Source organism: Brassica napus, chromosome A9 (genome assembly GCF_020379485.1).
Source record: "Brassica napus cultivar Da-Ae chromosome A9, Da-Ae, whole genome shotgun sequence".
NCBI lineage: Eukaryota > Viridiplantae > Streptophyta > Magnoliopsida > Brassicales > Brassicaceae > Brassica > Brassica napus.
This window is the reverse complement of record NC_063442.1, coordinates 1,373,178-1,400,499: the sequence shown is the minus strand read 5'-3', so window position 1 is coordinate 1,400,499 and position 27,322 is coordinate 1,373,178. Positions and strand designations below refer to the sequence as shown.

Genomic DNA, 27,322 nt, shown 5'->3' with positions numbered 1-27,322 from the left:
TCAACATCATCATACGTTAGTGCATGATGCAACTATGCATTAAAACAATATTGTCATATTTTTTGAAATTTTTTCAAAATCTGTGTGTTACCCTTACCCTACCCCTACAAAATATTGAATTTTAGTAAATGTTTTATATACTGAAGCCTATAATCTTTAGTGTTGTTTTAAAATTTCTAACCACATTCTACATTTGTATTAATGTATGCTAAACTCTCTTTCATGGTAAATGAGCATCGTTCAATTTTTTTAAATTAAAATAGTAAAATTTCATATAGTCCCTAAATTAGTAGACTAACCAATATAAAATCGCTATTCCCCAAGGAAATGGAGACAACAAAGGTTCCAAACCTTTTTGAACATCATTATATATTATTATGTGTCTACGAAAATATTGAGTTTTACGTTAAATGCTATATATACTGAAACTTTTACTTTTTATTGTTGTTCGAAATTATCTAAAGACATTCTAAATTTGTATTAATATATTTAAACTCTCTTTTATGATATATGGGAATCCTTCTAATTTTTATCAATTAATTAATAAACTTCATAATACTCTCTAAATCAGTAGAATAACCACTACAAAATCGTAATTTTCTTGAAAAACGTAGACAACAAAGACTCTAAACTTCTTTTAACATCATCATATATTAGTGTAGGATACAAATATGCATTAAAACAATATTGTCATATTTTTAAAAAATTTCTTAAAATTTGTGTGTTAACCTATACAAAAATATTGAATTTTGATAAATGCTTTACATAGTGAACACTATAATCTTTAGTGTTGTTTTAAAATTTCTAACCATATTCTACATTTATATTAATGTATGATAAACTCTCTATCATGGTACATGAGCATCGTTCAAGGTTTTTATAAATTAATTTAGTTAAATTTCATATACTGTTTAAATTAGTGGACTAACCATTATAAAATCGTTATTCTCTAGAGAAACGAAGACAACAAAGGTTCCAAACCTCTTTTACCATTACCATATATTATTACCGGAGGCAACTATGCATTAAAGCAATATTGTTATATTTTTTTTATTTTTTCTCAAAACCCCTACGAAAATATGAGGTTTACGTTAAACGCTCTATATACTGAAGCCTAAACTTTTTCGTGTTGTTTTGAAAATTCTAACCATATTCTACATTTGTATTAATGTATGTTAAACTCTTTTTCATGGTAAATGAGAATTATTATAATTTTTTTATCAATTAATTTAATGAAACTTAATAATACTACCTAAATCGATGCAATAACCACTATAAAATCGTTAATTTCTTAAAAAAAGAGACAACAAAAGCTCCAAACCTTTTTCAACATCATCATAAGTTAGTGCATTATGCAACTATGCATTAAACAATATTTTCATATTTTTTGAAATTTTCTCAAAATCTGTGTGTTAACCCCTATAAAAATGTTAAATTTTGGTAAATGCTTTATATACTGAACCATATAATATTTAGTATTGTTTTAAAATTTCTAAACTCATTCTACATTTGTATTAATTTATTCTAAACTCTCTTTCATGGTACATGAGCATCGTTTAATTTTTTATAAATTAAGTTAGTAAAATTTCATATATTCTTTAAATTAGTGGACTAACCCTTATAAAATCGCTATTCTCTAGAGATATGAAGACAACGAAGGTTCCAAACCTCTTTTACCATCACCATATATTAGTACTGGAGGAAACTATGCATTAAAGCAATATTTTTTTATTTTTTACTTTTTCTCAAAATCTATGTGTTAACCCCTACGAAAATATTGAGTTTTACGTTAAACGCTCTATATACTGAAACCTATACTTTTTAGTGTTTTTTAAAAATTTCTAACCAAATTCTACACTTGTATTTACGCATGTTAAACTCTCTTTTATGGTATATGAGAATTATTATAATTTTTTATCAATTAATTTTGTGAAACTTCATAATACTTCATAAATCGGTTGAATAACCACAATAAAATCATTATTTTCTTGGAAAATAGAGACAACAAAAGCTCTAAACCTCTTTCAACATCATTATATATTAGTGCTTGATGCAACTATGCATTAAAACAATATTGTCATATTTTTTGAAATTTTCCCAAAATCTGTGTGTTAACCCCTACAAAAATATTGAATTTTGGTAAATATTTTATTTACTGAACCATATAATTTTTAGGATTGTTTTAAAATTTCAAACCACATTCTACATTTGTATTAATGTATTCTAATTCATGGTACATGAGCATCGTTCAATTTTTTTATAAATTAATTTAGTAAAATTTAATATAATCCCTAAATTAGTGGACTAACCATTATAAAATCGCTATTCTCTAGAGAAATGAAGACAACAAAAGTTCCAAACCTCTTTTACCATCACCATATATTAGTACCGGAGGCAACTATGCATTAAAGCAATATTGTTATATTTTTTGAATTTTTTGAATTTCTCTCAAAAGGTATGTGTTAACACCCCTATGAAAATATTGAGTTTTACATTAATCGCTCTATATACTGAAGCCTAAACATTTTTGCGTTGTTTTAAAATTTCTAACAACATTCTATATTTTTATAAATGTATGTTAAACTTTCTTTCATGGTATATGAGAATCGTTATAATTTTTTTTATCAATTAATATAGTAAAACTTCATAATATTCCATAAATTGGTGGAATAACCACTATTAAATCGCTAGTTTCTTGAAAAACGGAGACAACAAAGACTCTAAACCTCTTTTAAAATCATCATATATTAGTGTATGATGAAACTATGCATTAAAAAAATATTGTCATATTTTCGCAAAATCTATGTGTTAACCCATACAAAAATATTGAATTTTTGTAAATGCTTTATATACTGAAGCCTATAATCTTTAGTATTATTTTAATATTTAACCACATTCTACATTAGTATTAATGTATGTTAACTCTCTTTCGTGGAACATGACCATCGTTCAATTTTTTTTATAAATTAATTTAGTAAAATTTCATATAGTCCCTAAATTAGTGGACTAACTCTTATAAAATCGTTATTCTCCAGAAAAATGAAGACAACAAAGGTTCCAAACCTCTTTTACCATCACCTTATATTAGTACTGGAGGCAACTATTCATTAAATCAATATTGTAATATTTTTGAATTTTCTCAAAATCTATGTGTTAACACCTTACGAAAATATTGATTTTTACGTTAAACGCTCTATATACTGAAGCCTAAACTTTTTAGCATTGTTTAAAAAAATCTAACCATATTCTACACTTGTATTAATGTATGTTAAACTCTCTTTCATGATATATGAGAATCATTATAATTTTTTATCAATTAATTTTGTGAAACTTCATAATACTCCCTAAATCTGTTGAATAACCACTATAAAATCGTTAATTTCTTGAAAAACGGAGATAACAAAAACTCCAAACCTCTTTGAACATCATTGTATGTTAGTGCATGATACAAAAATGCATTAAAACAATATTGTCACATTTTTTGAATTTTTCTCAAATCTATGAGTTAACCCCTACAAAAATATTGAATTTTAGTAAATGTTTTATATACTGAACCATATAATCTTTAGTATTGTTTTAAAATTTCTAACCACATTCTACATTTGTATTAATGTATGCTTATTTCTCCCTTCTTTCATTAATCCTCTCTCTATGACCTTAAAGACAACCCTAAGCCAAAACATTTACTATGTTATACCCATTACATAAAACTTTACACTAGCATGCCAAACACATAGAATACAACCATATTAAAAGCTCTATTCTATTGACAATGAAAATTATCCAACAAAATCATAAATTTTAATCCGAACAAACCGCGCAAATAAACCGCGCGAAGTGCAGACAAACCACTATAGTTTATATATACACAAGCAGATCCCAACCCCAAACTCTTATGCAACAAGAAAGGCTGTAAACGTGTTAACAAAAAGATAAAATAAAATCAAGTCACTATAAGCTTATGAATAGCAATAAAACCAGATATGGAAGCTAAAATCTGACGATGAGCATCTCAAGGAAGATAAGATTTCTTCACTCAATTGTTGTTATGAGCAGCAGGTGTAATCTCATCTTGTGTCTCCCCTGCGTTGTTTCTTAACCTGCTGAGCTGGATTCCTGCAAAACCTGCACCAGCTCCAGGAGCAGGAGCAGAAGAACCAGAATCAGGATTATGAGGAGGAGCAGCCTGAGAGCTTCCTTCGTTCCCATTACTAGCAGCAGCAGCAGCTTTTAGCTCTCTCTTGTTCTTCACTTTCTGTGCCCAACCAACAAGACCAACCTGCACATTCTCCTCAAATATCGCTTTCTTGAAGTTACTTCCCATCTGTTGTTACATAAGAACAGGATCAGTTTTTCTGAGACAGAATTAGAAAACAACCAAACCAAAAGACTCTGTAGCCTTTTTACCTGTGAGACAAGGGCGTAAAGAGGCAGTGTACTGTAACTACAAAGCACTTGAATGAAAACTCTATAGAGAGAAGAAGAAAGATATTAGTACATGGTATGAGAAAAGCAAAACAAAATCAAATCTTTTGGCTTACCCTATTACCAATCGTGGAACAATGTATCTCACTTGTCCCATAATGCACGAGTCAAATCCATATGTAACCTACAAACACACACTTTATATTAGTCTTAAACCATTTTAAGGTGAGTTTTGTTCTCATCATTAGTCTTGACTTACCCAAATCCAAAAGAAGAAGGCAATCTCGAAAGCATTCTGGAAGAGGATGAAATGAATCAAGAAGAGAACAACTTGAGGTTTGCTGAACCAGAAATGCTCATCTGACGGTTTCACCACTAAGTCTCCTTCAATGGCTATATGTTTCTCCGCAACCTCGTGAGCCAACTGTGATATCACATGCTCCAACTTTGTTCCCACAGCAAGAAGCAGCTTCAATTTTTTCAAAGAAAGAAGATTCAGCACGTTTCAAGAAAACAAAATGGGAAAAAACAAATAAATTGACTCACAATGAAGGGAATGAATGCTATCCAGAAGTATGTGTGCCATCCTGCAAGACACAGAAACGTAGCTTCAATATAAAACGCAAAATATCTTATTTTTAATTTAATTTTTTGAAGAAGCATTACCATTAACATTAAGCAGCAAGAAGATGACGACGAAGATCCAAAGATACCAACTAATACCAACAACTTGTTTGAAATCATCCTCAAGAGCTCTCATCATGTACTTGTGGAAGTTAAGCTTTGGGTTTCCTTTACAATGAGTCTGTACATACCAAACATATATTACTCTAAAATAATCAAATTAAACTTATGTTAAACAGACTTTACCATAATGAAACCAAGGCGTAGAGTCACGTAGTCTGCTTTGGTCACAGAACCATAGAACTGTTTGAAAAATGATTGCTGTAATGTTTAAAAACAAAACATAAACTCAAGATCTGTGTAGTTCCAAAGGAGACAACAAGCTTTGTACTTTTATATAAATAATAAACATACCGTCCATCCTAGGAAGAATGAATCTTTACCAATGCCGAGAAAATGCTCTTTGATAAAAGCATGTTGGTGGACATGAGTGACCTTTCTTTTCTTCTTAAGAGCTGCAAAAGAAACAGTTAGCACACAAAAGAAGATTACATTTTCACTCAAACAAGTAATTAAGTACATGCTTCTGTGTCAAAATTCTCGTCTGCAAGCGCATCCTCCCACTTCTTCCACTGGTGGATCTGCATTTAACATAGAAAACATGAATACAATCAAATCAGCACACACCTGAGAGATATTCACATTAAATTAACACAAAACTATTCGGTTTAAGCTCACCCTTGTGCTTCCAAAAACCACGGTGAGAGCACAGAAAGTCACATGGGAAATGGCAAGGACAAAGATGAAGATGTGTAGATGGTGCAACGCCTCAAGCGATAGCAACGGTATTTTATCCTAAAAACAAAACAAAAAAAAAAGAATTAGCAAGATTATCATAATGAGTATGAAAACGTATTTTGAATCTACCTTTTGGCCACAGTAACCAGCTTCAGCAGCAGCGTGTTCAGCTAGTAAACGCCTAGTGGTTCCAACAATTGGGAGAAAGGACTGAAAGTGTTCTGTGACCGTTGCGTTCTTATGTTGTTTACTAGATTCAGCTTCGTGTTTTGAACATGGAAGCATATGCATTAGCACATCCTCTTTCACACAGAACTTGGAGATGAACCCTTGTGTTACAGTCAGTAACAATGATATGAAGCCTAACAACATCAGCTCTGTAAAAATATAAGCCAAAGCAACACCAATAAAAAAAAAACAATATATGAGTGGTAAAGATTTATACTTTAAAAGAAATTATATTATTATATAATCAACCTGGGAACAGGAATAATGATCTAATTACAAGCCGACTCAAACAAAATTACCTAATTTAAAAGTTTACTAAACTAGCTTCGGCAATTTATCAGACAATTTATTCTCCACACACTAAAAGTACATCAACTCTGCCACTATGAATCACTGTTTCCTAAAAGACATGAACCTTAACAACATCAGCTCTGCAGAACATGAGCCAAAGACAAAAAATTAAATAGTAAAGATTTATACTTTTTAAGACACTAAGAGCACCATTAACGGGGGCTTTTAAGAGGGTTTCTAAAAATATTGAAGCATTTAATTAAATCAAAACTCAAAAAAATTGTTGTTATCGATCCTTAATATAGGATTTCTGTAACCGATTACAAAGGGGGTTTTCAACCCACGTGTCAGCAAACTAAATAATGAGGCATTTTTTTTTCTTCTTTCTCGTCTTCTCTTTCTGCAAACGACAATGGCTTCTCGATCTCTCTCCTTCTTCAAGTTTCAGAGGTTCTCTGTGGAGATCAATGGCCACTTTTACTCGAAATTGAGTTTCTTTCTATTTTTTTTTCATTTCATTGATTTGAAATTGGTTAAAGAGATATGGATCATGACTTTTCTCTGTTTTTCTTTTTGTAATAGTTGTGTTATTTGTTGCAGTAAACCACAATTGGGCATGTAGATCACGGGAAGACTGCTTTGACTGCTGCAATCACAAAGGTGATGCCTTTTTTAAACACGTGATGAGCGTTTCTAATTAAAGGAAAGGCTTTTTTTTCCAAGTTGATATAGGGATTCTACTTATTGTTTAGGTTCTTGCTGAAGAGAGAAAAGCTAAAGCTATTGCCTTTGATGAAATTGATAAAGCTCCCGAAGAGAAGAAGAGAGGAAATACTATTGCTACAGTCTGTCTTCTTCTTCTTCTTTTTCTCTCCACGCCAATGTTTTTTTCTCTAGTCTTTTTTAAATAATGTCTTGTGCTTGAGTAATGTCTTGTGCTTTTCTATGTCACAGACTGATAATGCTTGTGTTATGTCTTGTAGTGGGAGCATTGAGAGATTCATCACAGAGTGGAGCATTGGGAGCATCTCGTGGTAGTGGTCTGCATTATGTTGGTGGTTTTTGATGTAACAAGTACAGTTAAAAGCTTACATCAAAATTGCTAAAACCTTCCCTTTTACATGCAGGGCATACCACTCCCGCTTTGTTCTATCTTGCTTTGGGAGGGTCCTTGTTATCTTATATATACTCTGCTCCACCTCTTAAGGTAAGCTCTATATATACATTCCAGCGGTGTTTTGGAGTTTAGCACTTATCAATACATTTATTTGCAGTTGGGAATAGCGATTGTTTATAACTTCAAAAGTGTTGAAGGAGACAGAGCAATGGGCCTTCAGTCTCTCCTAGTAGCTTTTGGCACTGAGGCTGCAAAATGGATATGCGTTAGTGCTATAGACGTTACTCAGATCTCTGTTGCCGGTATGTAGTATGACTTCTATTTCTTGTGCTTGATCTTATGAACTAGAGGATCATTAGTGAATGTCTATTCTGGTTGTAGTGTATCTTGTAGTGAAAGTATTGTTTTTAAAACTCTTCTCCAAACAAGTGTAAAACAAATTCTCTCCTTCTCTATATAAAATCATCTACATTCCTTCTTTATTTTTTTTTAAGAACCCTTCATTGAGAAACTTCCAATGGAGCACAAAATCTATGGGTTTCTTAATTAAATTTCTTAACTAACTTTTATTATTAAATAAGTCATTAAGAAACCCAAATGGGGTTATAGGGATAATGATGGTCTAAGCTGCTTTTTCAGACAATTTAGTGTCCACACTAAAAGTACATCAACTCTGTCATTATGAAATCACTGTTCCTCAAAAGAACCAATCACAGAGAAGAAGTAAAGATTGGATTTTTAGTACCTTCTTTAACCTTTTGAAGGGCTTCGTAAAGGGGTTTCTGCTTCTTCTTCTTGAGAACAGTACCGAAATGGTGGAGCAGACGCTCCACGGCCAGAGAGATCGCGACGATGATGGTACAAACTCCGGCGACGACCCACGTCGGAGTGAATTCAAGCGACACTCCTTCTCCGTGACCACCCATTTCTCAGATTGTTTTTTCTTTAATTTCCAGAAAAGGGAAGAGAATTTTGAGAATGGAAGTTCGATCTGGGAACAAGACAAAGGAACAGTCTTGGTGTCTCCTCTCTACGTGTGGAGGGAGGAAGAAGAAGAAGAGACGATTGATTAAATTGAGTGTGAGAGATGTGTGTTGCTGCTAATTTATTGTCTAGGCATGATATAAATAAATGTTTATGGTAATTAAAATATTTACCTTCATGGTGGTAAATGGTAACTTATTCCTAATTCAGTAATTAGTTTAAACAAAGCTTTGCGGCAAATTAGGAAACGCGTTTGAACTTTCCAGTTTTCCACATTTTATACGTTATATATTCGTTTATATTCTATGTTGTATTCACGTACACGTTAATTAACTAATTTACAATTCTTTCAAATAGCAATTTTTAAGTTTTTATCGTAGAAATAGTCTCAAAACAACAAATGACCAAAATAATTTTTTTATTTTAAAATTTTTATTTTTTATTTTTTAAAATTTGAAAACATATCTCCAAAACTCCACTTTTTAACTTTAAACTCTAAATTTACATTAGTTAATCATATGGTATTTTGGTCATTTTTTTCATTAAAAACTATTTTGTGACCAAAACTTAAAAATAGCTATCATAAAAAATGTCTCTTGACTAATTGAAAAGCATGTAATTCTAAAAAAGACTAATGATACTAGAACTTGTAAATTTATTTTTGAAAATGGATATTTAGGATTAAATTTATATTTCATCGTATTTAACATGGTCCTAGTAATAGATTCCACTTGTCAGAGAGGTCACTGTCTGACTCATGTGCTGCTTACAAACTCGTCACAAGACTTGTCAGATAATCAATCCCTTATTTTAACCACTCAGAACTGTTATGGAATTACAGACGTGAATCAATTAACCAATTGAGTTTTAGTCAAAAAGGAAAAAAATCAACTAATTAAAAGACCTGTTCTGATCAAAACACACACATTCTCAAGAAACCGAATGATATGTTTCTTTTAAAAATGGATATTAGTGATATGTTTAAGATTAATTAAAATTATATATTTTTTCATTATATATCGCATTTAACACGGCCTGGATATGCTAGTAGTAGATTCATTCCACTTGCCAGAGAGGTCGCTGTCTGTGAGTCTGTGACTCAGTATAATTTTTTTCTTAAGAATAAAGTGTAGTCTTATTTCTTATGAATAAAGTGTTGTTAAAAAAAAAAGTGTAGTCTTATTCTGTGAAATATGATCACATTCACAACTGAATAACAAATTTGAAAAAGCAGCTCACTAATTAATGACAAAAGGGCCCAAGTTTAAAAGAAAATTTTGAGAAAGCCCATTTACAATAACAAGCCCACTTATTTATTTGTTTCTAGAAGGTAAAGAAAGACAATGGCAAAACTGAAATAAACTCAAAAAGCAAGGACCTTTACTAAAAAAGATAATTTTTTTATAAACAGAGCATAAAGTTTACACCTTTCTTCTTCTCTGTCTCCTTCCTCCTCATTCATTTCAAAAGCATCAATTAACCAAACAAAGTAACCTTTCCTCTTGTACCCACTCTCATGTAGGTTTCCTCTTACAAAGGTCATAACTCGCTACTCTTAACTCACCGTGACTCGTCCCTAATGGCTAGTAACAACAACAACCCTCATGAGAATCTTTCCGACCAAACACCTTCCGATGACTTCTTCGAGCAAATCCTCGGCCTCCCTAACTTCTCAGCCTCTTCATCCGACGGTGGGTTAGGCGGAGGAGGAGGAGGAGCACCGCCGATGATGCTCCAGCTGGGCTCCGGCGAGGAAGTAGGCCACATGGGTGGTGGGCTAGGAGGAAGTGGTGGGTTTCACAACCAGATGTTTCCTCTAGGGTTGAGTCTTGAACAAGGCAAAGGACAAGGCTTTCTTAGACCCGAAGGTGGTAGTCTTGGAACTGGGAAACGTTTCTCTGATGACGTCATGAAACCTGTAAGCTAACAGTTCTTGTCCTAAATGGTTTTGTGTCTTTCATCCGTTCTTACATGTTTTGTGTTGTCTTTAACTGTTATGAAAAAAAAAACGTTTCTCTGATGATGTCATGAAACCTGTAAGCTTATTACAGCTCATGGAACTGGTTCTTGTCTAAAGGGTTTGTGTCTTTGGTCGGTTCTTACATGTTTTGTGTTGTTGTTGTTAGGTTTTTCATGGGCAGCCAATGCAACAACAGCCAGCACCAGCGGCGCCGCATCAGCCTACTTCGATCCGTCCTAGGGTTCGAGCTAGGCGTGGTCAGGCTACTGACCCACATAGCATAGCTGAAAGGGTAAAGTTTTTTACTTCGTTACTAAAAATGTTATCTTTATGGAAAGATAAGCTGAAAGGTTTGAGCTTTGTTACAGCTTCGTAGAGAAAGAATAGCTGAACGGATCAGGGCGCTGCAAGAGCTTGTGCCTACTGTTAACAAGGTTGGTGTGTCTTTTTATCTAGAATTCTTGAAGGTTTTGAAACATTTTAGTATTTAACATTTCATTTTTATTTGCAGACAGATAGAGCTGCTATGATTGATGAGATTGTGGACTATGTAAAGTTTCTCAGGCTCCAAGTTAAGGTAACATATCTAGTATGTTTATTATATTTATAACCAATCTTGAACTAGTTGTTTGTGTTAGATCTGAAAATCATGTTTTTGAAGTTATTGAGTAATGTTTAAATTCTACAAATGGATTTTTTGGTCTTTAATTATGGTCCTACCTTCACCTACTCTTCAACCTAATTTCAATCTTGGTTAGATTGATTTTTTAATAAGGCAAAGAATAAACAAGTCTTTGTTTTTCTTTGGCACTTAGTCTCTTTTCACTTTTTGTTTTGTCATGTAGAGGCTAATCATGGTTAAGGATTAAAATACCATATTAAAACATCCAAGTATAATCATCATGCTCTGATTATAATATAAATCTCTTAGATCAAACGCTTCTTAATATCAAAATGCAGTAGGTTGCTTAAAGCTTCTGTTATCAAGCTAAAAAGGATGGCTTTCTTTACTATCTTTACTTTAAATAGATAATGGAGACACTGCAATGATGGCTTTCTGTTAACAGTTTTTTTTTAAATCTTTTATTGAGTTTTTGCTTTCATGGGCTAAAGCTTATCTCTTTGAATGATGATTTATATTTCTCTATGGTCAACTTTTGGTAGGTTTTGAGCATGAGTCGTCTTGGTGGAGCCGGTGCAGTTGCTCCACTTGTTACTGATATGCCTTTGTCATCAACAGTTGAGGTAAGAGAAAAGTCTAACTTTTTAAAGAGAAAATTTCAAAACTTTAGTAAATGGATTTTGACTTAAACTGGTTGTTGTTAGGATGAATCTGGTGAAGGTGGAAGGGCACCACAACCCGCGTGGGAGAAATGGTCTAACGATGGCACAGAACGTCAAGTGGCTAAACTGATGGAAGAGAATGTTGGAGCAGCGATGCAGCTTCTTCAATCTAAGGCGCTTTGTATGATGCCAATCTCATTAGCTATGGCTATTTACCATTCTCAGCCTCCAGATACATCTTCTGTGGTTAAGCCTGAGACTAATCCTCCTCCACCTTAGGATTTTTTAGTGCATGTGAGGGTTTGTACAGCAATCCAACATGGCTTTTTTGCTTTCTACTACTGATAAGGGCTCTGTTGTCTTGCTGTTTCATTTCCCTGACAGTCACTTGTTTGGTTTGATTGAAAGGTAATAAGAAAAATGCTTTGGAGATGGAATCAATAGGATTTGCAGTAGAAGGGAGGATTTGTCAAAAAGCTCACTTGATTAAATATGATTTGCTATCATTTTAGGTGGACTTTGATGAAAGCAACTTTATGTTTTCCTGACTTTAGTGGGAGGTTGAGGAAGGGGTATTTTAGTAGTAGTAGTAGTGAGTGTGTGGGACCTGAAGAAAAATAAAGTATTTGAATATTTTAACCGTTGTATTATTATTTATTGTATGATTTGGAGTGGTATAAATAACCAAATGATGTTGTTAGTCTTCACTATTTAAGGATCTTTTGTTACGACGTAGAGATAACGTCCCAAAACAAATCAACAGTTTGTAACAAAAGCCTTTATTACATCAATTTCACAAAAGTCTTGGAAGTGAGATGATAACAAAAGGAGATTCTTTTGGCCATTCGTTTTAAAATGGGGTCTAAAATTTCAAATCAAGAAGACTACAAAGAGTATGCAAACTCAAATCTCAAGCTATAGGCTTCAAACATCACTATAGCCTTTTGCATTATTTGAACCGGCGGCTTAAAGAACTTAACTTAGCAAGCGTCAAGATCACGGAATTGTGGTGGCTTTGGTTCGCCTAGCAGTGTCTTGTTTCCACCTTCAGGTCCGCACTTGATCCTCTTCGGGTTTTGAGTTCCATGCTGATACAAAAGATTACATACGTTATTAGAAGCTGGATTTGGATTTGGATTTTGGGTTCCACATTGACATTTTTTGCTACACAAAACCAAATTAGAACTGAACCAAGACCGGATAGGCAACCCTTAGACCGTTAAAAGACTGGATAGTAGTACGAAATTAACATCAGGAATGTATCCATAAGTCATGGGTTTATATAATGTCTTACCGGTGGCTTTTCTCCTTTTCTCAGCTTTTCAACGATCTCTACAACCTTCTCAGGTGTAACGTCTTCCTGTGTATTGCAGCAATAAGACAAGTGTAAGTTCGATTTTACTCTTTCTAAGGACAACAATGCGGGAGAAAAGAAAAGTTGTGTGATGAGATTTGACATACGAAGTAGTTGTAGGTATATCCTTCTGATCCATTGGAATAATCTGCCACAGTGATCATGGGCGCATTCACACAGCATCCCTGTCAGCAAAACCAATTACATGAGAACTGTACTGTATCTTCCTTTGGTACTTATCAAGGTGATATGAAATACATACCATGCATTCCATCTCTCCAACAGAGAACAAACCATCCTTTGTGACTTCTGCAATATACATGATTAAAGCCAGATATCGTTATGACTGAGAAACTTATGATTTTGTTTATGAAAAGTGGGTTATAGAGCCTTACCACCGCGTTTTACTCCCAAATGGTCAAGCAAAGCTGATTCGATATCTCGTGAACCACGGATCATGCAAGGTGTTGTGCCACAAACTAGCAGGTGGTACTTTCCGACCTGTAAGAGCACAAATGAAGAATGAGTGTTCGATGTGTATTTTGGTGAGTACAGTAGAGAGACTTGACTTAGTAGTAAGTACCTTTGCCCTGTTGAACATTGAGTAGAAGGTTGCAACCTCATAAACACGGATAGGAGCAACTTCTATAACTTTAGCAACCTGCAAAATTTTTGTTATATTGCTAGGTTGGTAAAATCATATCAACAGCTAAAAGAACCTGACAACTTCCGAATATTAAAAACATCAACTTCACAGTCTTTTCATTATGAGTACAGCTGAAAAATACTTTAAAACAAAAGAAGTACCGCATTCATTGCTGAAACAGGGAGCCAGCCTCCATGCTGTTGCTGTGCAAGATCGAGAAGAGGGATCACAGCAGACTGCTTGTAGTTTGATGGGTAGTAAGAGAGTATCTCCTTAACCTAGAGAGATTAAACAAACTATCAGAACGACATGCATGGGAACTAGACAAGACAGAAGCAGTAAACGGGAACCAAAATGCACAAGACAAACTACTATTCCTACTCCATAAAGCCAGTTTACTAATAGTCCACAGTCTTTCTCCCTTATATCAGTTCCTAAATAGCGAATTTAAAGAATGTAAGCACGAACAGGCAATCAGAAAGCATCAGGAACTCCAATTCTAGGAAAATGCTAACTCACAGGATCAAACAAACCATTCCTTAAACTCTTTCTACTCTGTAGGGAACCTACAGCTAAAGATTTCCACATATGTATTGTAACTTAACACCTTACACATCAAAAAATTAGGTAACAAAGGTGACAATCTATATTACAGACTGACGAATTCGAATCCGTATTGGATAAAGCCCCAATTCGTTCAACACATTGTAAATTGTTTTCGTCATTATCATTAGCAAAGAAGGGATTTGGTTCAGTGACTGACCTTAGATTTGTTGGCCTCCGAAAACTCCCATGGAAGATCCGGTTTGTTATCAGGAGAATCCAGGTGCTATAAAGTAATCGAATCAACAAAAATCAGATTACATTTAATTTCAAATTAGAAGAATCAAAAGCATAGAGATGAACGAAACACTCACGTAGTTTAAGGCTGTTGAAAAGCTACGAGACGCCTGTAACAATATAAAATGAAACCTAGCATGAGATCGAGAAATGCCGGAGATCAATCACGGAAATTTGAGAGCTTACCTGAGAGGGTGATTGACGGAAAACTTGACGAATCTCCAGAAGACGCTTCGCAGCGAGCCTACCCAACATTTTCGAAGATTTTGCGAACACGAGAGACGCACGAAAAGCTTTTTTGATCTGGGGAAGATGAAGCAGAGAAGGCTAGACTCGGTATCTCTCACTATCATTCCCCTACCTGGCGCAACATTGACCACAGGCTTTTGGGCCTTTCCATTTAAGCCCAATCATCATTTAAATGGTTTATAGGCCCATTTTCACAATTCTTTGTCTTGTACATTTACACCATTTCGTAATACATAGATTGAGTTTTAAACTGGTCGAGTATCAAACATCTTCAGTTCGCTTTAAGGTTAACACGTATTTCAATTTGCGTTTCAACTTCATACTATTACTAACGTTTAGTATTTTTATAGATGAGAATAAACACAAAGGATGCTATAGACCCACAGAAAAATTATAAACAGGAAGCACATGATTGAAAAGCAGAGATTAATTCATTATGCAATCTCCTTCAATATCCAAGAAACATAACCCCCAAAAGGTAATTTGCATCCCAAGGAAAAAAAAGCACGACCGAAGGAAAAAAATGAAAACAAAGCGATAAATAGTTTTTCAGGGTAGCAAATGGGATTTCTCATAATGTACAAGCAGAGACAGCAGCAGATGCTTCCAATTCATATTACCAATCTTTCATTAAGCCCAGCCACCACCATAGAGATGTTTTGCCCCTAAGCCAAGTACCTAAACATGTTGGGGTTCTCCTTGTCCCTCTCCAGATAATCCCTCGTTATCAAATCCTCCATGCGCTTCTTGATCGCTTTGATATCAGGCTGCAAAAAATCACATATCCAATTTGAGTTCCACAAAACTCATCACTAAAAAACTATCTCCACTTGTTTATATAATATGGTAGAAATTACCTTGAACATTCGGCTAAGTTGCTCAACGCACTCGGAAACAAGTTGTTGATGTCCCAATACTTTCCTGCTCTTCATGATCCTCACAATGGCAGCATCAATCGCATAGCGTCTGTCTTTGTCCACGTCTTCCACAACTTTCTTCCTTTCATCAACAGGTGGGAGAGGGATCTGTCATGCAACACCACAAAAAAAAGTTAATAATCTAAGATAATTATTATTGAACACATGAAATTTTGTGTGCTAATATGTTGCAGACCTTTATTCTCCGCATTCTGTCGGTGAATTTGGAGTTGAATTCAAAAGAATCAGACTGGGAAACAGTCTTTGTGCTTGGCTCCTTGAGAAGAATCTTGTATCTAGCACATGACAAGGAATGGAGCAACCTCACTAGATCTTCGTGGCTCAGGTTCAGTTGAGTTAGGATATCAGTGTAGCTCAATTTGTCTGTTGTGTTGAACAGCAGAAGCACAGCAGCCTGAAGATAAAACAAAAATTAGAAAACCGGTATCAATGACCATTTAAATTTAAAGGATCCAATACAGCAACAGCTGTTAAGAAACAAGTTTATACCTGGTAAGTAGACACAACTAACTCAATGGGCTTGGTATCAAACTTCCCATTGAGGTGGCAAGTTCCTAGTGAGTAGATCCATGTGAGTTTCCTATGTTTTGTCTTTGTTTCATAAAATCCTTTGAAGACTTCAACACACTTGACCTGAAACAAATAAATCGATGGGTTTAGCTTCATCTGGAAGCAAAAAAAATTCCTTTTAAGGCAGCAATAATAAAAATATTCAACATAGGTTTACCATTTCAGCGGGTAGATTTATGTCAAATGATTTGTAACTTGGCCAAAAACCAGTGGTAAGAACAGTTACGGTCAAATCAATCCCTGGGTTTGCAGCGGGGTTATTGCCAAGATACTCCTCGAAGCTGTTTTGGTTTTCCCTTGCCAATGTCAAATCCGTCACCTGTAACCAACATATCAAATATATAGAAAGTATAAATTATCAGAGCAACCACCACTTTGAGACAATAAACATAGGAACACTCAAACTAACCATGCCCTCCATCTTCGAAGTAAACTGCCCACCACATTGTTGCTTGAGCTTTGTCAGGATACTTCTCTCATGATCATCATTAGCACTGCGATCAAATAAGAGCCTACGAGCCAGCTTCTTCCTGCAAAACAGCCATAAACAAAACAGCAACTTGTTATCCAATTCTTCTCATTCCTGTATTATATTATTGGAAGGAATCTTAACAGATCTCTGCAAAAATAGCCATAAAGGTTAGAGTGGGAGATAAACCTGTAGAACTCTGCGAAAAGATCTTTGTCACTTATATAAGCAAGCAATTTCACCACCTGTAACAAAATAATAAAATTCAAAAATTGATTTCAGGAGAAACTGAAAAATGAATAAAGCAAACTGTTTGACAAAAAGACCAACCTTCTCAAGGGTATCTTCAATAGCTTCATCGCTCAGCTTTTCACTTCCCCCCTTCTTGAGAATATTGTCGCAAAATGTTGCAAGCAATTCAGCACTAGAACTTCCAGCGACTGTTTTGTTACAGAATATCTCAAATGCCTCTTTCAATGCCTACAACAGGTTTTCAGAAACTTAAGTTAAAAAACAAGTATATGCATGCAATAAGATAGACGCAAGTCAAGAACGCAGAAAGCACATCAAACCTTGTGGAAGAGGGTGTGGTTTTGGAAACACTCAACGACATAGACCATGTATTTATCATGCAGTTCAATCACTTTTCTGATAAGAACCTGAAAGAAATGAAAGAAAAAGTAAACTACTAAATTCCACATCATCTTACTAGTAGAATCATTTGACACTGTTTTTACCTGTTCCTGCACGCTAGCAGTATTTGCAGCATGATTAGTGGCCGTGTCTTCGGCCTGTTGGACAAGTGCGTTACCCTCTGCTGTGACATGCTGTAAAAAAATTACAAGTTACGAGCTAGTGTCGACCAGTACTTATGAGTGAAAACGGACCAGGAAGAAAAGACCAAAGTAATAAAGATAGGTAAGAAACCTGCTTGAATATGTTTGCAACAGGTTCCAAACCTTTCACAATTTTATGATAAAGCCTGTACATCCTGGAGAGATCATCAACCTGAAAGTACACAATAATTAATCAAATACAGAAATAGAATAAGTAACTAATTAACAATAAGAACAAAGAGAAAGTTGCTTCACCTTGTCATCTCTCAGCAATGCACGGCACCCTGAGTGCTCTTTTTCCAGAAGCTGATTTGCATACACTACCAACAGCTCATGTTGTACTTTCTGCATATAAAAGATAAATATAGAGGTCAAACAGATACCAAGCAAATAAATAATATATGCTTGTCTGAAACACAGTTTGAAAAAGAATGTCTCCACAAATAAGGATGCAAAATCATTGCTCGTGTAAGTACATGTATAAAGATTACTACGCATAATGTAAAATAACTAACCTCAACCAGCTTTGGCTCGCTGCTCGAGTGAAGGTAGTGAGCCACTCTCTCCCTCTCCTTCTTAAGACATTCTTCAGACTGCAACACGAAAGTACAAGAGTCAACAAATGCAATTTACACATTTCGTATGAAAACTCAAAATCTAGAAAATGATATGATGAGTCATACCTTCAGCATGTAATCAGGGCAAGAGTCTTCTTGGATCCAGCTTGATGCCTTGCGAGAATAGTAAGATGCTGAATCTAAAAGCATGAAGCTTTCAAAATCCTCCTCGTATCTTTCCATCTGTCCCATTCCAATCTCTACATAAATGTCTAATACGTTTTTCAATAGAGCCCTGTCAATCTGCTCGCCTTCCCGCTCTTTATCAACCTGACATACAAACAGATCATGTTAAACCTTGAAACCTTGAACAAGGAGATACGGGAAGTTGGAGGATAAATGTACATTATAGATGCCAAACTTACAAGTGCTATTACAGCATCTTTGACCTTGGAATGCAACTCGTTATAGACCTGAAACAACAAAATCAATCTAAGAGTTAAAAAAATTCTTGATGCAATGGAAAGCAATAAATCATAAGAAAGAATGCCAAACCAGGTCACGGAAGCAAGTCAGGCCAACTTCATTCAGGGGTGGAAGTGACCTCCGAGCAATGAAGTAACGGTCAAGATAGTAGAAGAAGCGGGATAGCCATCGAACCATAACTTTATGGTTAGACCACCTCTTAACCAGCTCCCTCAGCATGTACTCATCATGCTTCTCCCTTAGAGCAGGCAAAACCTAATCACAGTAAACAAGAGAGAAAAATAATCAAACCGCTTGATCAACTTATGAATCAATGCACAACAGTAAAACCTTAAGACTCAGTCATTCAGACAATGAGTAAAGCATATACAAACTTCACAGTTGAAGACTCACAGTAGAGTGAATATACTCCTCAAATGCTTCACGATACTTGTCGTAAAGCTGCTGTGAGTAATCATGAGGAGGTTTCTGAGTGCACATGTTGTAGATAGTCCTGAGAATCATATCAAATCCTCAACTATTATCACCAGTTACAAACAAACAGCTGTAATGCAATAAACACCTACGTATAGAGCATCATGTACTGCTCAGAGTCAAACTGTGGCTCAGGCAGCCCTTCAAGAATCCGTTTCAGCTTAGTGATACCAGTCTGCATATAGTCCCATCCTTGGTCCAAGTCAATCGTCTTGCGCTCCATTTTGAAAGATAAAGAATCTCAAATCTCCCCTGAAACTCATCCAATAACAATAAAATCAACAAAATGTAGGGCAAAATTGGAATTAAAACTAAGCTGATCCACGAAATGCTCAAGAATCAACAATCCATGAAACAATCAAGATAGACCGACGGAACCCTAGCAATCACCGATCCCTAACACAAACTCTAGAAACTAGGTCAATAGACGAGAAATCAACAAGACGATTGATGAGAACAAGCGCGAGATCTTTTAAACCCTAATCGGACCCGCGATTCGAAAAAAACCTTGACGATTCACGATTCAAAAGGATCGAGAGAGATTTAGCGATCAATAGAGAATCAAAAAGCGTACGAGGAGGAAGAGGAAGAGGTGGAGAGAGACCTTTGAAACGAAGAATAGATATAATCTCCGGAAGGGAACGAGCTCGCTCCTTCTCTTCTCTCTATTATTTTTCAGGTCGTAGATTTAATCGTTTATATAAAGTGTTATTTAATTTTCTAAAGAAATGTTTATTTAATACATTTCCATTTTTTAATTAGCCTTTTCATTTTCAATGCGTCAAAACGCAGCGTTTTGAGGTTTTTCATGTATGGAAACCTTTCAACGTTATTTACTTTTATGCCCGTTCTATGCCGTCTTTAATATCTTTCTTTTCTATAATTAACCTTTTCATATTACTTGTTGCATAGTTACAGTTACGTTTCTTAATTATTTACCTAGATTTTAACTTGATATTTTAAAACCTCATGATTATATGTTTAGTTAAAATATTTTTAATATTTTGATATTTTAACATATTTTAAAAAACAAAATTAATTAATTATATTTAGTGTTTGTTAGATGGATAAAGTTTTTAGGCTTTAAAAATTTATTGCTAAAATTTAAAAAATTAAACTTAAAATGTACATATTTATTAACAAAGATACTGAAAATATTATCACTTAGTTAGTTTTTAAACTAACTAATCAAAAACTAAATTTTAAAGATTACCTTTAATGAATATTTTTCAAAGATAATATTTTCAAATACACAAATAGTAAAATACTATTGAAGGGCTATATTAATTTTAAAGAATCTTTGTGTTTTAGCAAGGTAAGATATCTATTTAATTAACATTTTCATTTTAAAACATCCAAACGCTGCTGCGTTAAATTATAAAAATTAAAATCTTTGGTTTAATTTGGGATAGCTTTTAGAAAACCGAACAAACCAATTTCCCAATTAACAAAACCCCGAATCATCCTAACCAAATTAACCGTATAAACCGAACTCCATGCCTAGGTGAGAGTGAATGATTGGAGGAAAACAATACAACGCAACAAGTCTAGCTACAGAGACCTTATCATCATCTAAAAACCATAAACCAATCCTCCAACAATGCCAAGTAAAAAAATTGAACAATGGCGAAGTCACTCCTTTGTTCTTCAGCCCTAAACTCATTCTTCTCCTCCACTCTCTCTTCACCAACTTCTTCCAAGAACAACCAAATCGCATGCTCAGGAAACACCAAGAACCAGACATTGTCTCTGTCGTGGAACAGACGAGAACTGTCACTTGGCTTTATGAGCACCTTTCTCGCAGTTGGTCTCGTTGGTAATAACGACAGGAGAAGCGGCGACGCGAATGCAGCGATTCTCGAAGCTGACGACGATGAGGAGCTTCTGGAGAAAGTGAAGCAAGATCGTAAAAAGAGGATCGAGAGACAAGCTGTTCTTAACTCTGCTGTTAAAGAAAAGGGTACTTCTTCAAAATCTTTGTCTGAGTGTGTTATTGCAAAACTTGGTTCTTGTTCTGTTGTGTCTATGTGTTGATAAGAAAATTGCAAATTATTTAACATTTTAACCCAAAAAAAAAATCACTATGTTGTATTGCAATTGCAAACTAGGTTCTTGTTTTTTTTGGACAAATCAAAACTAGGTTCTTGTTATGTTGTGTCTTTGTGTTGATAAGAAAATTGCAATTTTTTTTTTGAAAATTGCAATTTTTATTTTTGGGTTATGTGTAGAAGAAAGTTACAAACTTTGAAGCTACTTCATTGTTAGTAATTGGTTTATTCACCTAAAAGCATCTAGTGTGTGTGTTGTTGCAGGGTATTTGCAGGATCTTGTTTACAATTTAAGCAAAGTAGGACAAGCCATTGAGAACAATGATCTACCAGCTGCAGGTTTGGTTTTGGGGAATGGCAGTGATACCGAATGGGTCAAAACAGCTAACTTGGCTTTCACAAAGGTCCATATTATAAGTTTTGTTTCTTTTTAACATTTCCACATTATAAGTTAAGACTTTTGTTTAAATGTTTGGTTATTTAATGTTGAAGCTACTTCTTTGTGTTCTTATGACAGTTGAGTGCAAGCCCAGAAGAGAGTACAGAGGTGGAAACGTTTAATTCATCTTTAGCTTCTCTTGTTACATCAGGTTCGTTCTTATTCTTCTTCTTTTACTTCATCATATACAGGAATCGAATATTATCCGTTTAAAATCATATTAAAGATGTTCTTGAAACTTGGTTACGCAGTGAACAAGAACGATCTAGAGTCATCTAAGCTCGCGTTCGTGTCATCGGCTAGTGCATTTGAGAAATGGTCGAGCTTGACTGGTCTTTTAGGACAGCTCAAGGGCATCTGATAGGCTGTGGCTACCAATTTGTTTTACTTTTGTTTGTAATTTTCTGAAGATTTGTCAACAAAAGAAAGAGTTTCCTTTGAAAAAATCCATCTGCTAAACATCTTTGGTTATCATTCTTTATACATTTGTTCATACTTGCCTTGCATTATTAGCCCATTAAAAATGACTTCAAAATATTTTTCTGATACAAGAGATTGAATGACAAATTTAAAATATTTTCAAACCAAACTTATTTTTTATTCTAAGTTAGGAAAACTATTACACAGATAATTTCATAATAAACAAGTCTACTATGTTAGGAGAACCCAAGCTTAAAAGTTCTATAAACTCCACATGACCTCACTAAGGGGGCGACTGGTTTTCCCGCTACCATCCGCAAACGCAGCTTTTGCGGTTGGTAGCGGTTGTCGGCGGTTTGCAACAATCACTCAAATCGCTCTAAACCGCTTCAAACCGTTCCGAATCTCATAAATTCAAAAGCTGGCGCCAGCTAGCGTTTGCGGTTGCGGACGGTTGCGGAAGGGTAAATATTTTTTCTTTTTTTTTAAAACAATATATATACAAAAGTAAAAATATTTAATAAAAAATTAAAATTGAAATTATGAAAATATTAAAATATATCTATTATATTTTAATTAATATTATAAAATTTATAATAAAAACAATTTCAATAAATTTTCAAAAATTAAAATTATAACTTTCTAAATATAACTTTTATATTTATTATAATTTTTATGATTTCTGATATTTTTATAATTATATTAAATGTAAATATTGTTAATTTATTATTTGACTGTTACCGCATTTGGTAGTTAACCAGTCATAAGTCACCCGCAAACGCACCAATTTTTAACCGAAGTACCAGTCGTACAAATCTCTTAAAATCGCTAAAAACTGTAACCGCCCGCATCCACAAACTCCCGCAGCCGCAACTGCAACCGCTGCGTTTGAACCAGTCAGGCCCTAAATCACACTACAAAATTAGTATTCGAAAGTTTCTTTTGCATCATGTCAAAAATTTCTTATATTTATATTTTTATGAATTATGTAAATATTAACGAACACTTAAACACATCACTAGACTAAAAAGTTTTCTACTACAAAAAGAGGTTATATTTGGTTTTGTGTTGGTTACTATAATAAAAGAAAATAACAAAAATCTTAACCAATACCAGGAATAAACATACTGTATACCATTGTTCTGTACTTCTATCAAATTTTACATGAATAGAACTCAATTAACCGACAAGGCATGCCGACAGCCGATTTAAAGCATATCAAAACTACTCGAACTCGATATCAGCCAAGGAATGTGATGTTAGTACTAGATGAAGCTTGAGTCAACATGGCTGTTAGTTAGTACGTACTTGTTTTGATCTTTTCTCTAATGACATTGAATGCTTTATTAAAAAACTATATCCCATAACCAAATAAATGTAAAACCAAACAAATATGCAAACGTTTTCAACAATCCAATTCAACTTTGAATAAATCATCCTAAGAAGACAAGTCAATATTGGTTTGCGACGGTCTTCCAGATGCATTATCTATCTGTTAAACAAAATATTAAACATTGATGACAATGCATGAAATGCTATCTTTTTAAGTGTATAAATACCATCACTACTTGTGTCTTGATTCATCACCTTTACCTTCAACATCAAACACATCACATCGAGTCTCTCTTTCTCTCTCAGTCTTCAAATAGTTTCTTAGTACCCAAACTAATGGCAGGCATCAAGGTTTTTGGAAACGCTACTTCCCCTTCCACCAGGAGAGTCCTCCTCGCCCTCCACGAGAAGAACCTTGACTTTGAGCTCGTTAATATCGACCTCAAGGACGGTGAACACAAGAAAGAGCCTTTCCTTTCCCGCAACGTAAGTATATCTATGTGTTGCTCTAAAGACAAGACCAACCATTTTGATGAATCTTGTCCGAATCTTGAATGTTTTGCGTTTGGTTGATACTACAGCCTTTTGGTAAAGTCCCAGCCTTTGAAGATGGAGACCTCAAACTCTTTGGTAAGAACGTTTTCATGCACCATCTTATCTTCTAACCGAAATCAAAAACTTTGGTTAAGTTCGATAGGATTTTCAAAAACCGAACTAACCAGATACCGAACCGAATTTTATATCGGATAAATTCGGAAGAATTATGTCAAAACGAAGACCAAACTAACAAACTAACCGAACCGAATAACCCGGACTAACCGAACTGCATGCAAAACCATATGCATAAAAGAAAATTTCACTAACTTGATTTGGTTCTTTTATGTAGAATCAAGAGCCATTACTCAGTACATAGCTCACCGATACGAAAGCCAAGGAACCAACCTTCTCCCAGCAGACTCCAAGAACCCATCCCACTATGCGATCATGGCCATTGGTATGGAAGTAGAAGCTCACCAGTTCGACCCAGTGGCTTCAAAGCTTGTCTGGGAACAAGTGATCAAGAACTTCGTTGGCTTGACAACTGACCAAGCCATTGTTGCAGAAGAAGAGGCTAAGTTAGCCAAGGTCCTTGATGTCTACGAGGCTCGGCTCAAGGAGTTCAAATATCTGGCTGGTGAAACTTTTACTTTGACAGATCTTCACCACATTCCTGTGGTACAGTACTTGCTTGGAACTCCCACCAAGAAGCTCTTCACCGAGCGTCCACGTGTCAACGAGTGGGTGGCTGAGGTCACCAAGAGGCCAGCTTCACAGAAGATCCTTAAGTGAGAAATTTCTGAAAGTGAAAACATAATGGTTCTGCCTCAGTCACAGTAATAATACTCGAGAGAAAATAAGTGGCTTCTGTTGTGTCCTTTTGTTTTTGTTCTCAGTTGTGTATGTGTTGTTGAGAGATCTTTGTTGAATCAAAACTTTATATGTAATCTTCAAGCCCTTCTATAATAAAACAACATAATTAGTTTTTTAGTACATTGATTGTGATGCCTTGACTACAAAGTTACTGATTAGTGAGAATAGATAAGAAGACTTTTAGTGCAAGTTTGATTGACCTAAGACTTTGGACGTTCTTATCCTTAAGAGTCTCATTTGACTGAAAATGACATGTAAGAGATCCGTCTTTAGCTTTAAAGTCAGATAAAACAAAAGACACATAAGATTTCTGGAACTATTCACTTCCTTATACATGACAGAAACGATTAGAGCAGCTAGTTTGTGTTTTTCATCATCAGTTACAGATTTTTCTTGACTCAGTCAACCAAATTGGATTGATTTGTACCTTGACCGCCTTAAGACGCTAGGTGCAGCTAGCTGGTCTGGTCTCCAATGGGTTGCATTGCATCCCTCACTTTCCTGACTTTATAACTACTATAAACGAATTGAGGGTAAACAATCCCCGATAGTTAAGAGGCTTTACAATATTCACAGATTGTCTCCACCAAGAAATATCATATTTTAGTTGTCAGAGTTTGTTTCCAACTCTATCCATTTTTTATATCATGATGACACAAAGTCTAATAAATTTGCTTTTGGACTTTTTTTTTGAAAGCATAATTTGGCATTACTTGTATACAAATCTTTCTCTGAACTTTTGATGTGCTACTTTATTTCATATCTCAACAATCTTGCTCAGATGTTATGATATCCTAAAGATTACAAGATGTTATGATGTACTAATATTTTTTCGTATTAGCTGATATTTATCTATAAAATAATTTTTATTGGAGTTATTTGTGAAATAACCAAAAAAATAAACAAAATTAGTTTTCTGGAGAGAGAGTAGAGAGAGATAGGAAGATAAAAGGGGAGAGAGAGTGTGTTTTATTGCAATTTCCCTTTTATTTTTATTTTTATTATCATATATATGTAAATAACTTGTTAATCAAATTTGAGACTTTGTGTACATAAGATTATTAGTCAATAAATGAATTGAGAGGAGCTATTATACTTCTAAAGTTTTACCATGGTATCAAAAATGTGAATGTAACTAGAAAAACTCGACTATTACGTGGAAAATTTGAGTAATTCGGCGTCAGAACGCACTTATTTGATCTTTTCTCTGATGGCATTGCATGCTTTACTAAAAAAACGAATATTCAAACGTTTCTACCAATCATCTAGTCAATGTTGGATTGCGACGGTCTTGTAGAGGCATTATTTATCTGTTATATTGAAAATTAATGAGAACGCACAAAATGCTCTGTTTTTTAACTGTATAAATACCATCACTAATTGTATCTGAACCATCACATCACCTTCACCTTCAACATCAAACACAAATCAATGGCAAGTATCAAGGTTTTCGGACACGCTACTACCACTTCCACCAGGAGAGTCCTCCTCGCTCTACACGAGAAAAACCTCGACTATGAGCTCGTCAATGTCGAGCTCAAGGACGGTGAGCACAGAAAGAGCCTTTCCTATCCCGCAACGTAAGTATATCTCTATCTCTGTTGCTCTTAAGACAGTAAGACAAGACTAAACCATTTTGGTGAATCTGGACCGAATCTTGAATGTTTTGTGTTTGATTTTGATACTGCAGCCTTTTGGTCAAGTTCCAGCCTTTGAAGATGGAGACCTCAAGCTCTTTGGTATGAAACGTTCATAAAAGCAATCATTATCTAAGAAGAAAATTTCATTAACATGATTTGGTTTCTTTTGTGTAGAATCAAGAGCTATTACTCAGTACATAGCTCACCGATACGAAGACCAAGGAACCAATCTCCTCCCAGCTGACTCCAAGAACATAGCCCAATATGCAACAATGTCCATTGGCATGGAAGTAGAAGCTCACCAGTTCGACCCAGCAGCTTCAAAGCTTGCTTGGGAACAATTGTTCAAGCACATCTATGGCTTGACCACGGACCAAGCCGTTGTTGCAGAACAAGAGGCTAAGTTAGCCAAGGTCCTTGATGTCTACGAGGCTAGGCTGAAGGAGTTCAAGTATCTGGCTGGTGAAACTTTTACTTTGACCGATCTTCACCACATCCCTGTGATTCAGTACCTTCTTGGAACTCCCACCAAGAAGCTCTTCACTGAGCGTCCACGAGTCAACGAGTGGGTGGCTGAGATCACCAAGAGGCCAGCTTCCCAGAAGATCCTTCAGTGAGAAAAAGTTCTGAAAATGAAAACACTCTGCTTCAGTCACAATAATAATGCTCGGAGTAAATAATAATGCCCAGTTTCTCAGTACTCTGATTTGTCTTTCTGGTGTGTCTCTGTTTTTATACTCAGTTATATGTGAGTTTCCGTTCTTGAGAGATCTTTGTTGAATCAAAAACTATATATCTAATCTTCAAGCTCTTCTATAATAAAACAACTTAATTAAGTTAGTTAATACATAGATTCTATTTTTCATCATCAGTAACGGATCAACAACAGCAAAGGCACATGAT

General features: G+C 34.9%; 8 protein-coding genes across 17 annotated transcripts; 5 read left to right on the top strand and 3 right to left on the bottom strand.

Moving 5' to 3' along the window:
* Positions 1-3,747: 3,747 nt before the first annotated feature.
* LOC106439316 (MLO-like protein 1) lies at positions 3,748-8,588 on the bottom strand. Its single transcript, XM_013880725.3, has 12 exons — positions 8,229-8,588; positions 5,977-6,224; positions 5,788-5,904; positions 5,630-5,690; positions 5,464-5,564; positions 5,296-5,370; positions 5,092-5,230; positions 4,972-5,012; positions 4,685-4,894; positions 4,542-4,609; positions 4,408-4,468; positions 3,748-4,324 (listed from the first exon to the last, which is right to left on the bottom strand). The coding sequence occupies exons 1-12, from the start codon at positions 8,407-8,409 to the stop codon at positions 4,037-4,039; spliced, it is 1,590 nt and encodes a 529-aa protein (XP_013736179.2). The 5' UTR covers positions 8,410-8,588; the 3' UTR covers positions 3,748-4,036.
* On the top strand, positions 6,569-7,965 carry LOC125575069 (chlorophyll synthase, chloroplastic-like). Of its 8 annotated transcripts, none has more exons than XM_048739224.1 (5): positions 6,570-7,026; positions 7,119-7,211; positions 7,350-7,421; positions 7,494-7,573; positions 7,641-7,965. In XM_048739224.1, coding segments are annotated over exons 2-5 (306 nt in total). In that variant the 5' UTR covers positions 6,570-7,026; positions 7,119-7,210; the 3' UTR covers positions 7,794-7,965. The 8 variants fall into 8 exon arrangements, with proteins under 8 accessions (XP_048595177.1, XP_048595181.1, XP_048595179.1 ...); XM_048739227.1 differs by having other exon boundaries at positions 6,572-7,026; positions 7,350-7,397; XM_048739225.1 differs by having other exon boundaries at positions 6,572-7,026; positions 7,350-7,406.
* A 1,307-nt stretch (positions 8,589-9,895) lies between the features above and the next one.
* On the top strand, positions 9,896-12,416 carry LOC106439317 (transcription factor UNE12). 2 transcript variants are annotated; one of them, XR_007316061.1, is made up of 7 exons: positions 9,896-10,385; positions 10,594-10,719; positions 10,796-10,861; positions 10,939-11,004; positions 11,592-11,672; positions 11,754-12,119; positions 12,224-12,416. XR_007316061.1 is itself a non-coding variant. In XM_048739219.1 (7 exons), exons 1-6 carry the CDS (start codon positions 10,047-10,049, stop codon positions 11,988-11,990), a joined length of 915 nt encoding a protein of 304 aa, XP_048595176.1. In that variant the 5' UTR covers positions 9,896-10,046; the 3' UTR covers positions 11,991-12,005; positions 12,120-12,416. The 2 variants fall into 2 exon arrangements, 1 of the variants encoding a protein (XP_048595176.1); XM_048739219.1 differs by having other exon boundaries at positions 11,754-12,005; positions 12,120-12,416.
* Positions 12,417-12,472: 56 nt separating this feature from the next.
* LOC106439321 (NADH dehydrogenase [ubiquinone] flavoprotein 2, mitochondrial) lies at positions 12,473-14,941 on the bottom strand. The gene is made up of 10 exons (XM_013880731.3): positions 14,738-14,941; positions 14,629-14,661; positions 14,475-14,540; positions 13,873-13,989; positions 13,649-13,726; positions 13,461-13,566; positions 13,328-13,374; positions 13,173-13,250; positions 13,006-13,071; positions 12,473-12,799 (listed from the first exon to the last, which is right to left on the bottom strand). Exons 1-10 carry the CDS (start codon positions 14,804-14,806, stop codon positions 12,692-12,694), a joined length of 768 nt encoding a protein of 255 aa, XP_013736185.2. The 5' UTR covers positions 14,807-14,941; the 3' UTR covers positions 12,473-12,691.
* A 268-nt stretch (positions 14,942-15,209) lies between these two features.
* Positions 15,210-19,858, bottom strand: LOC106439323 (cullin-1). Of its 2 annotated transcripts, none has more exons than XM_013880734.3 (19): positions 19,735-19,858; positions 19,223-19,382; positions 19,050-19,149; positions 18,726-18,911; positions 18,596-18,643; positions 18,297-18,500; positions 18,129-18,206; positions 17,869-17,958; positions 17,705-17,785; positions 17,515-17,604; positions 17,350-17,436; positions 17,108-17,257; positions 16,967-17,022; positions 16,718-16,838; positions 16,466-16,627; positions 16,228-16,371; positions 15,914-16,132; positions 15,658-15,825; positions 15,210-15,567 (listed from the first exon to the last, which is right to left on the bottom strand). In XM_013880734.3, the coding sequence occupies exons 2-19, from the start codon at positions 19,351-19,353 to the stop codon at positions 15,466-15,468; spliced, it is 2,217 nt and encodes a 738-aa protein (XP_013736188.2). In that variant the 5' UTR covers positions 19,354-19,382; positions 19,735-19,858; the 3' UTR covers positions 15,210-15,465. The 2 variants fall into 2 exon arrangements, with proteins under 2 accessions (XP_013736188.2, XP_048595175.1); XM_048739218.1 differs by having other exon boundaries at positions 19,223-19,388; positions 19,735-19,792.
* A 786-nt stretch (positions 19,859-20,644) lies between these two features.
* LOC106439326 (thylakoid lumenal 16.5 kDa protein, chloroplastic) lies at positions 20,645-22,123 on the top strand. The gene is made up of 4 exons (XM_013880737.3): positions 20,645-21,090; positions 21,443-21,582; positions 21,696-21,768; positions 21,869-22,123. Exons 1-4 carry the CDS (start codon positions 20,754-20,756, stop codon positions 21,976-21,978), a joined length of 660 nt encoding a protein of 219 aa, XP_013736191.2. The 5' UTR covers positions 20,645-20,753; the 3' UTR covers positions 21,979-22,123.
* A 1,426-nt stretch (positions 22,124-23,549) lies between these two features.
* LOC111200809 (glutathione S-transferase F3-like) lies at positions 23,550-24,894 on the top strand. Its single transcript, XM_022692187.2, has 3 exons — positions 23,550-23,855; positions 23,951-23,999; positions 24,256-24,894. The coding sequence occupies exons 1-3, from the start codon at positions 23,565-23,567 to the stop codon at positions 24,696-24,698; spliced, it is 783 nt and encodes a 260-aa protein (XP_022547908.2). The 5' UTR covers positions 23,550-23,564; the 3' UTR covers positions 24,699-24,894.
* Positions 24,895-25,787: 893 nt separating this feature from the next.
* On the top strand, positions 25,788-27,243 carry LOC111200813 (glutathione S-transferase F3). Its single transcript, XM_022692191.2, is given in 4 exon segments — positions 25,788-26,331; positions 26,334-26,359; positions 26,470-26,518; positions 26,594-27,243. Coding segments are annotated over 4 exon segments (639 nt in total). The 5' UTR covers positions 25,788-26,210; the 3' UTR covers positions 27,037-27,243.
* The last annotated feature ends 79 nt before the right edge of the window (positions 27,244-27,322 follow it).

Excerpts from the sequence above, each read along its gene's own strand:
- LOC125575069 (XM_048739220.1), top strand. The coding sequence starts at position 7,295 with ATGTCTTGTGCTTTTCTATGTCACAGACTGATAATGCTTGTGTTATGT. Across the intron at positions 7,422-7,493 it reads TAGTGGTCTGCATTATGTTG|GGCATACCACTCCCGCTTTG; the intron begins GTGGTTTTTGAT and ends TTTTACATGCAG. Across the intron at positions 7,574-7,640 it reads ACTCTGCTCCACCTCTTAAG|TTGGGAATAGCGATTGTTTA; the intron begins GTAAGCTCTATA and ends ATTTATTTGCAG.
- LOC106439316 (XM_013880725.3), bottom strand. The coding sequence starts at position 8,409 with ATGGGTGGTCACGGAGAAGGAGTGTCGCTTGAATTCACTCCGACGTGG. Across the intron at positions 6,225-8,228 it reads CCTTCAAAAGGTTAAAGAAG|AGCTGATGTTGTTAGGCTTC; the intron begins GTACTAAAAATC and ends ATATTTTTACAG. Across the intron at positions 4,325-4,407 it reads TTTACGCCCTTGTCTCACAG|ATGGGAAGTAACTTCAAGAA; the intron begins GTAAAAAGGCTA and ends ATGTAACAACAG.
- LOC106439317 (XM_048739219.1), top strand. The coding sequence starts at position 10,047 with ATGGCTAGTAACAACAACAACCCTCATGAGAATCTTTCCGACCAAACA. Across the intron at positions 10,720-10,795 it reads CACATAGCATAGCTGAAAGG|CTTCGTAGAGAAAGAATAGC; the intron begins GTAAAGTTTTTT and ends GCTTTGTTACAG. Across the intron at positions 11,673-11,753 it reads CTTTGTCATCAACAGTTGAG|GATGAATCTGGTGAAGGTGG; the intron begins GTAAGAGAAAAG and ends GGTTGTTGTTAG.
- LOC106439321 (XM_013880731.3), bottom strand. The coding sequence starts at position 14,806 with ATGTTGGGTAGGCTCGCTGCGAAGCGTCTTCTGGAGATTCGTCAAGTT. Across the intron at positions 13,990-14,474 it reads CGGAGGCCAACAAATCTAAG|GTTAAGGAGATACTCTCTTA; the intron begins GTCAGTCACTGA and ends TAATCTCTCTAG. Across the intron at positions 12,800-13,005 it reads GAAAAGGAGAAAAGCCACCG|CATGGAACTCAAAACCCGAA; the intron begins GTAAGACATTAT and ends CTTTTGTATCAG.
- LOC106439323 (XM_013880734.3), bottom strand. The coding sequence starts at position 19,353 with ATGGAGCGCAAGACGATTGACTTGGACCAAGGATGGGACTATATGCAG. Across the intron at positions 17,605-17,704 it reads TTGCAAACATATTCAAGCAG|CATGTCACAGCAGAGGGTAA; the intron begins GTTTCTTACCTA and ends ATTTTTTTACAG. Across the intron at positions 17,258-17,349 it reads ACCACACCCTCTTCCACAAG|GCATTGAAAGAGGCATTTGA; the intron begins GTTTGATGTGCT and ends AACCTGTTGTAG.
- LOC106439326 (XM_013880737.3), top strand. The coding sequence starts at position 20,754 with ATGGCGAAGTCACTCCTTTGTTCTTCAGCCCTAAACTCATTCTTCTCC. Across the intron at positions 21,091-21,442 it reads CTCTGCTGTTAAAGAAAAGG|GGTATTTGCAGGATCTTGTT; the intron begins GTACTTCTTCAA and ends GTGTTGTTGCAG. Across the intron at positions 21,769-21,868 it reads AGCTTCTCTTGTTACATCAG|TGAACAAGAACGATCTAGAG; the intron begins GTTCGTTCTTAT and ends TTGGTTACGCAG.
- LOC111200809 (XM_022692187.2), top strand. The coding sequence starts at position 23,565 with ATGAAATGCTATCTTTTTAAGTGTATAAATACCATCACTACTTGTGTC. Across the intron at positions 23,856-23,950 it reads AGCCTTTCCTTTCCCGCAAC|CCTTTTGGTAAAGTCCCAGC; the intron begins GTAAGTATATCT and ends TTGATACTACAG. Across the intron at positions 24,000-24,255 it reads TGGAGACCTCAAACTCTTTG|AATCAAGAGCCATTACTCAG; the intron begins GTAAGAACGTTT and ends TCTTTTATGTAG.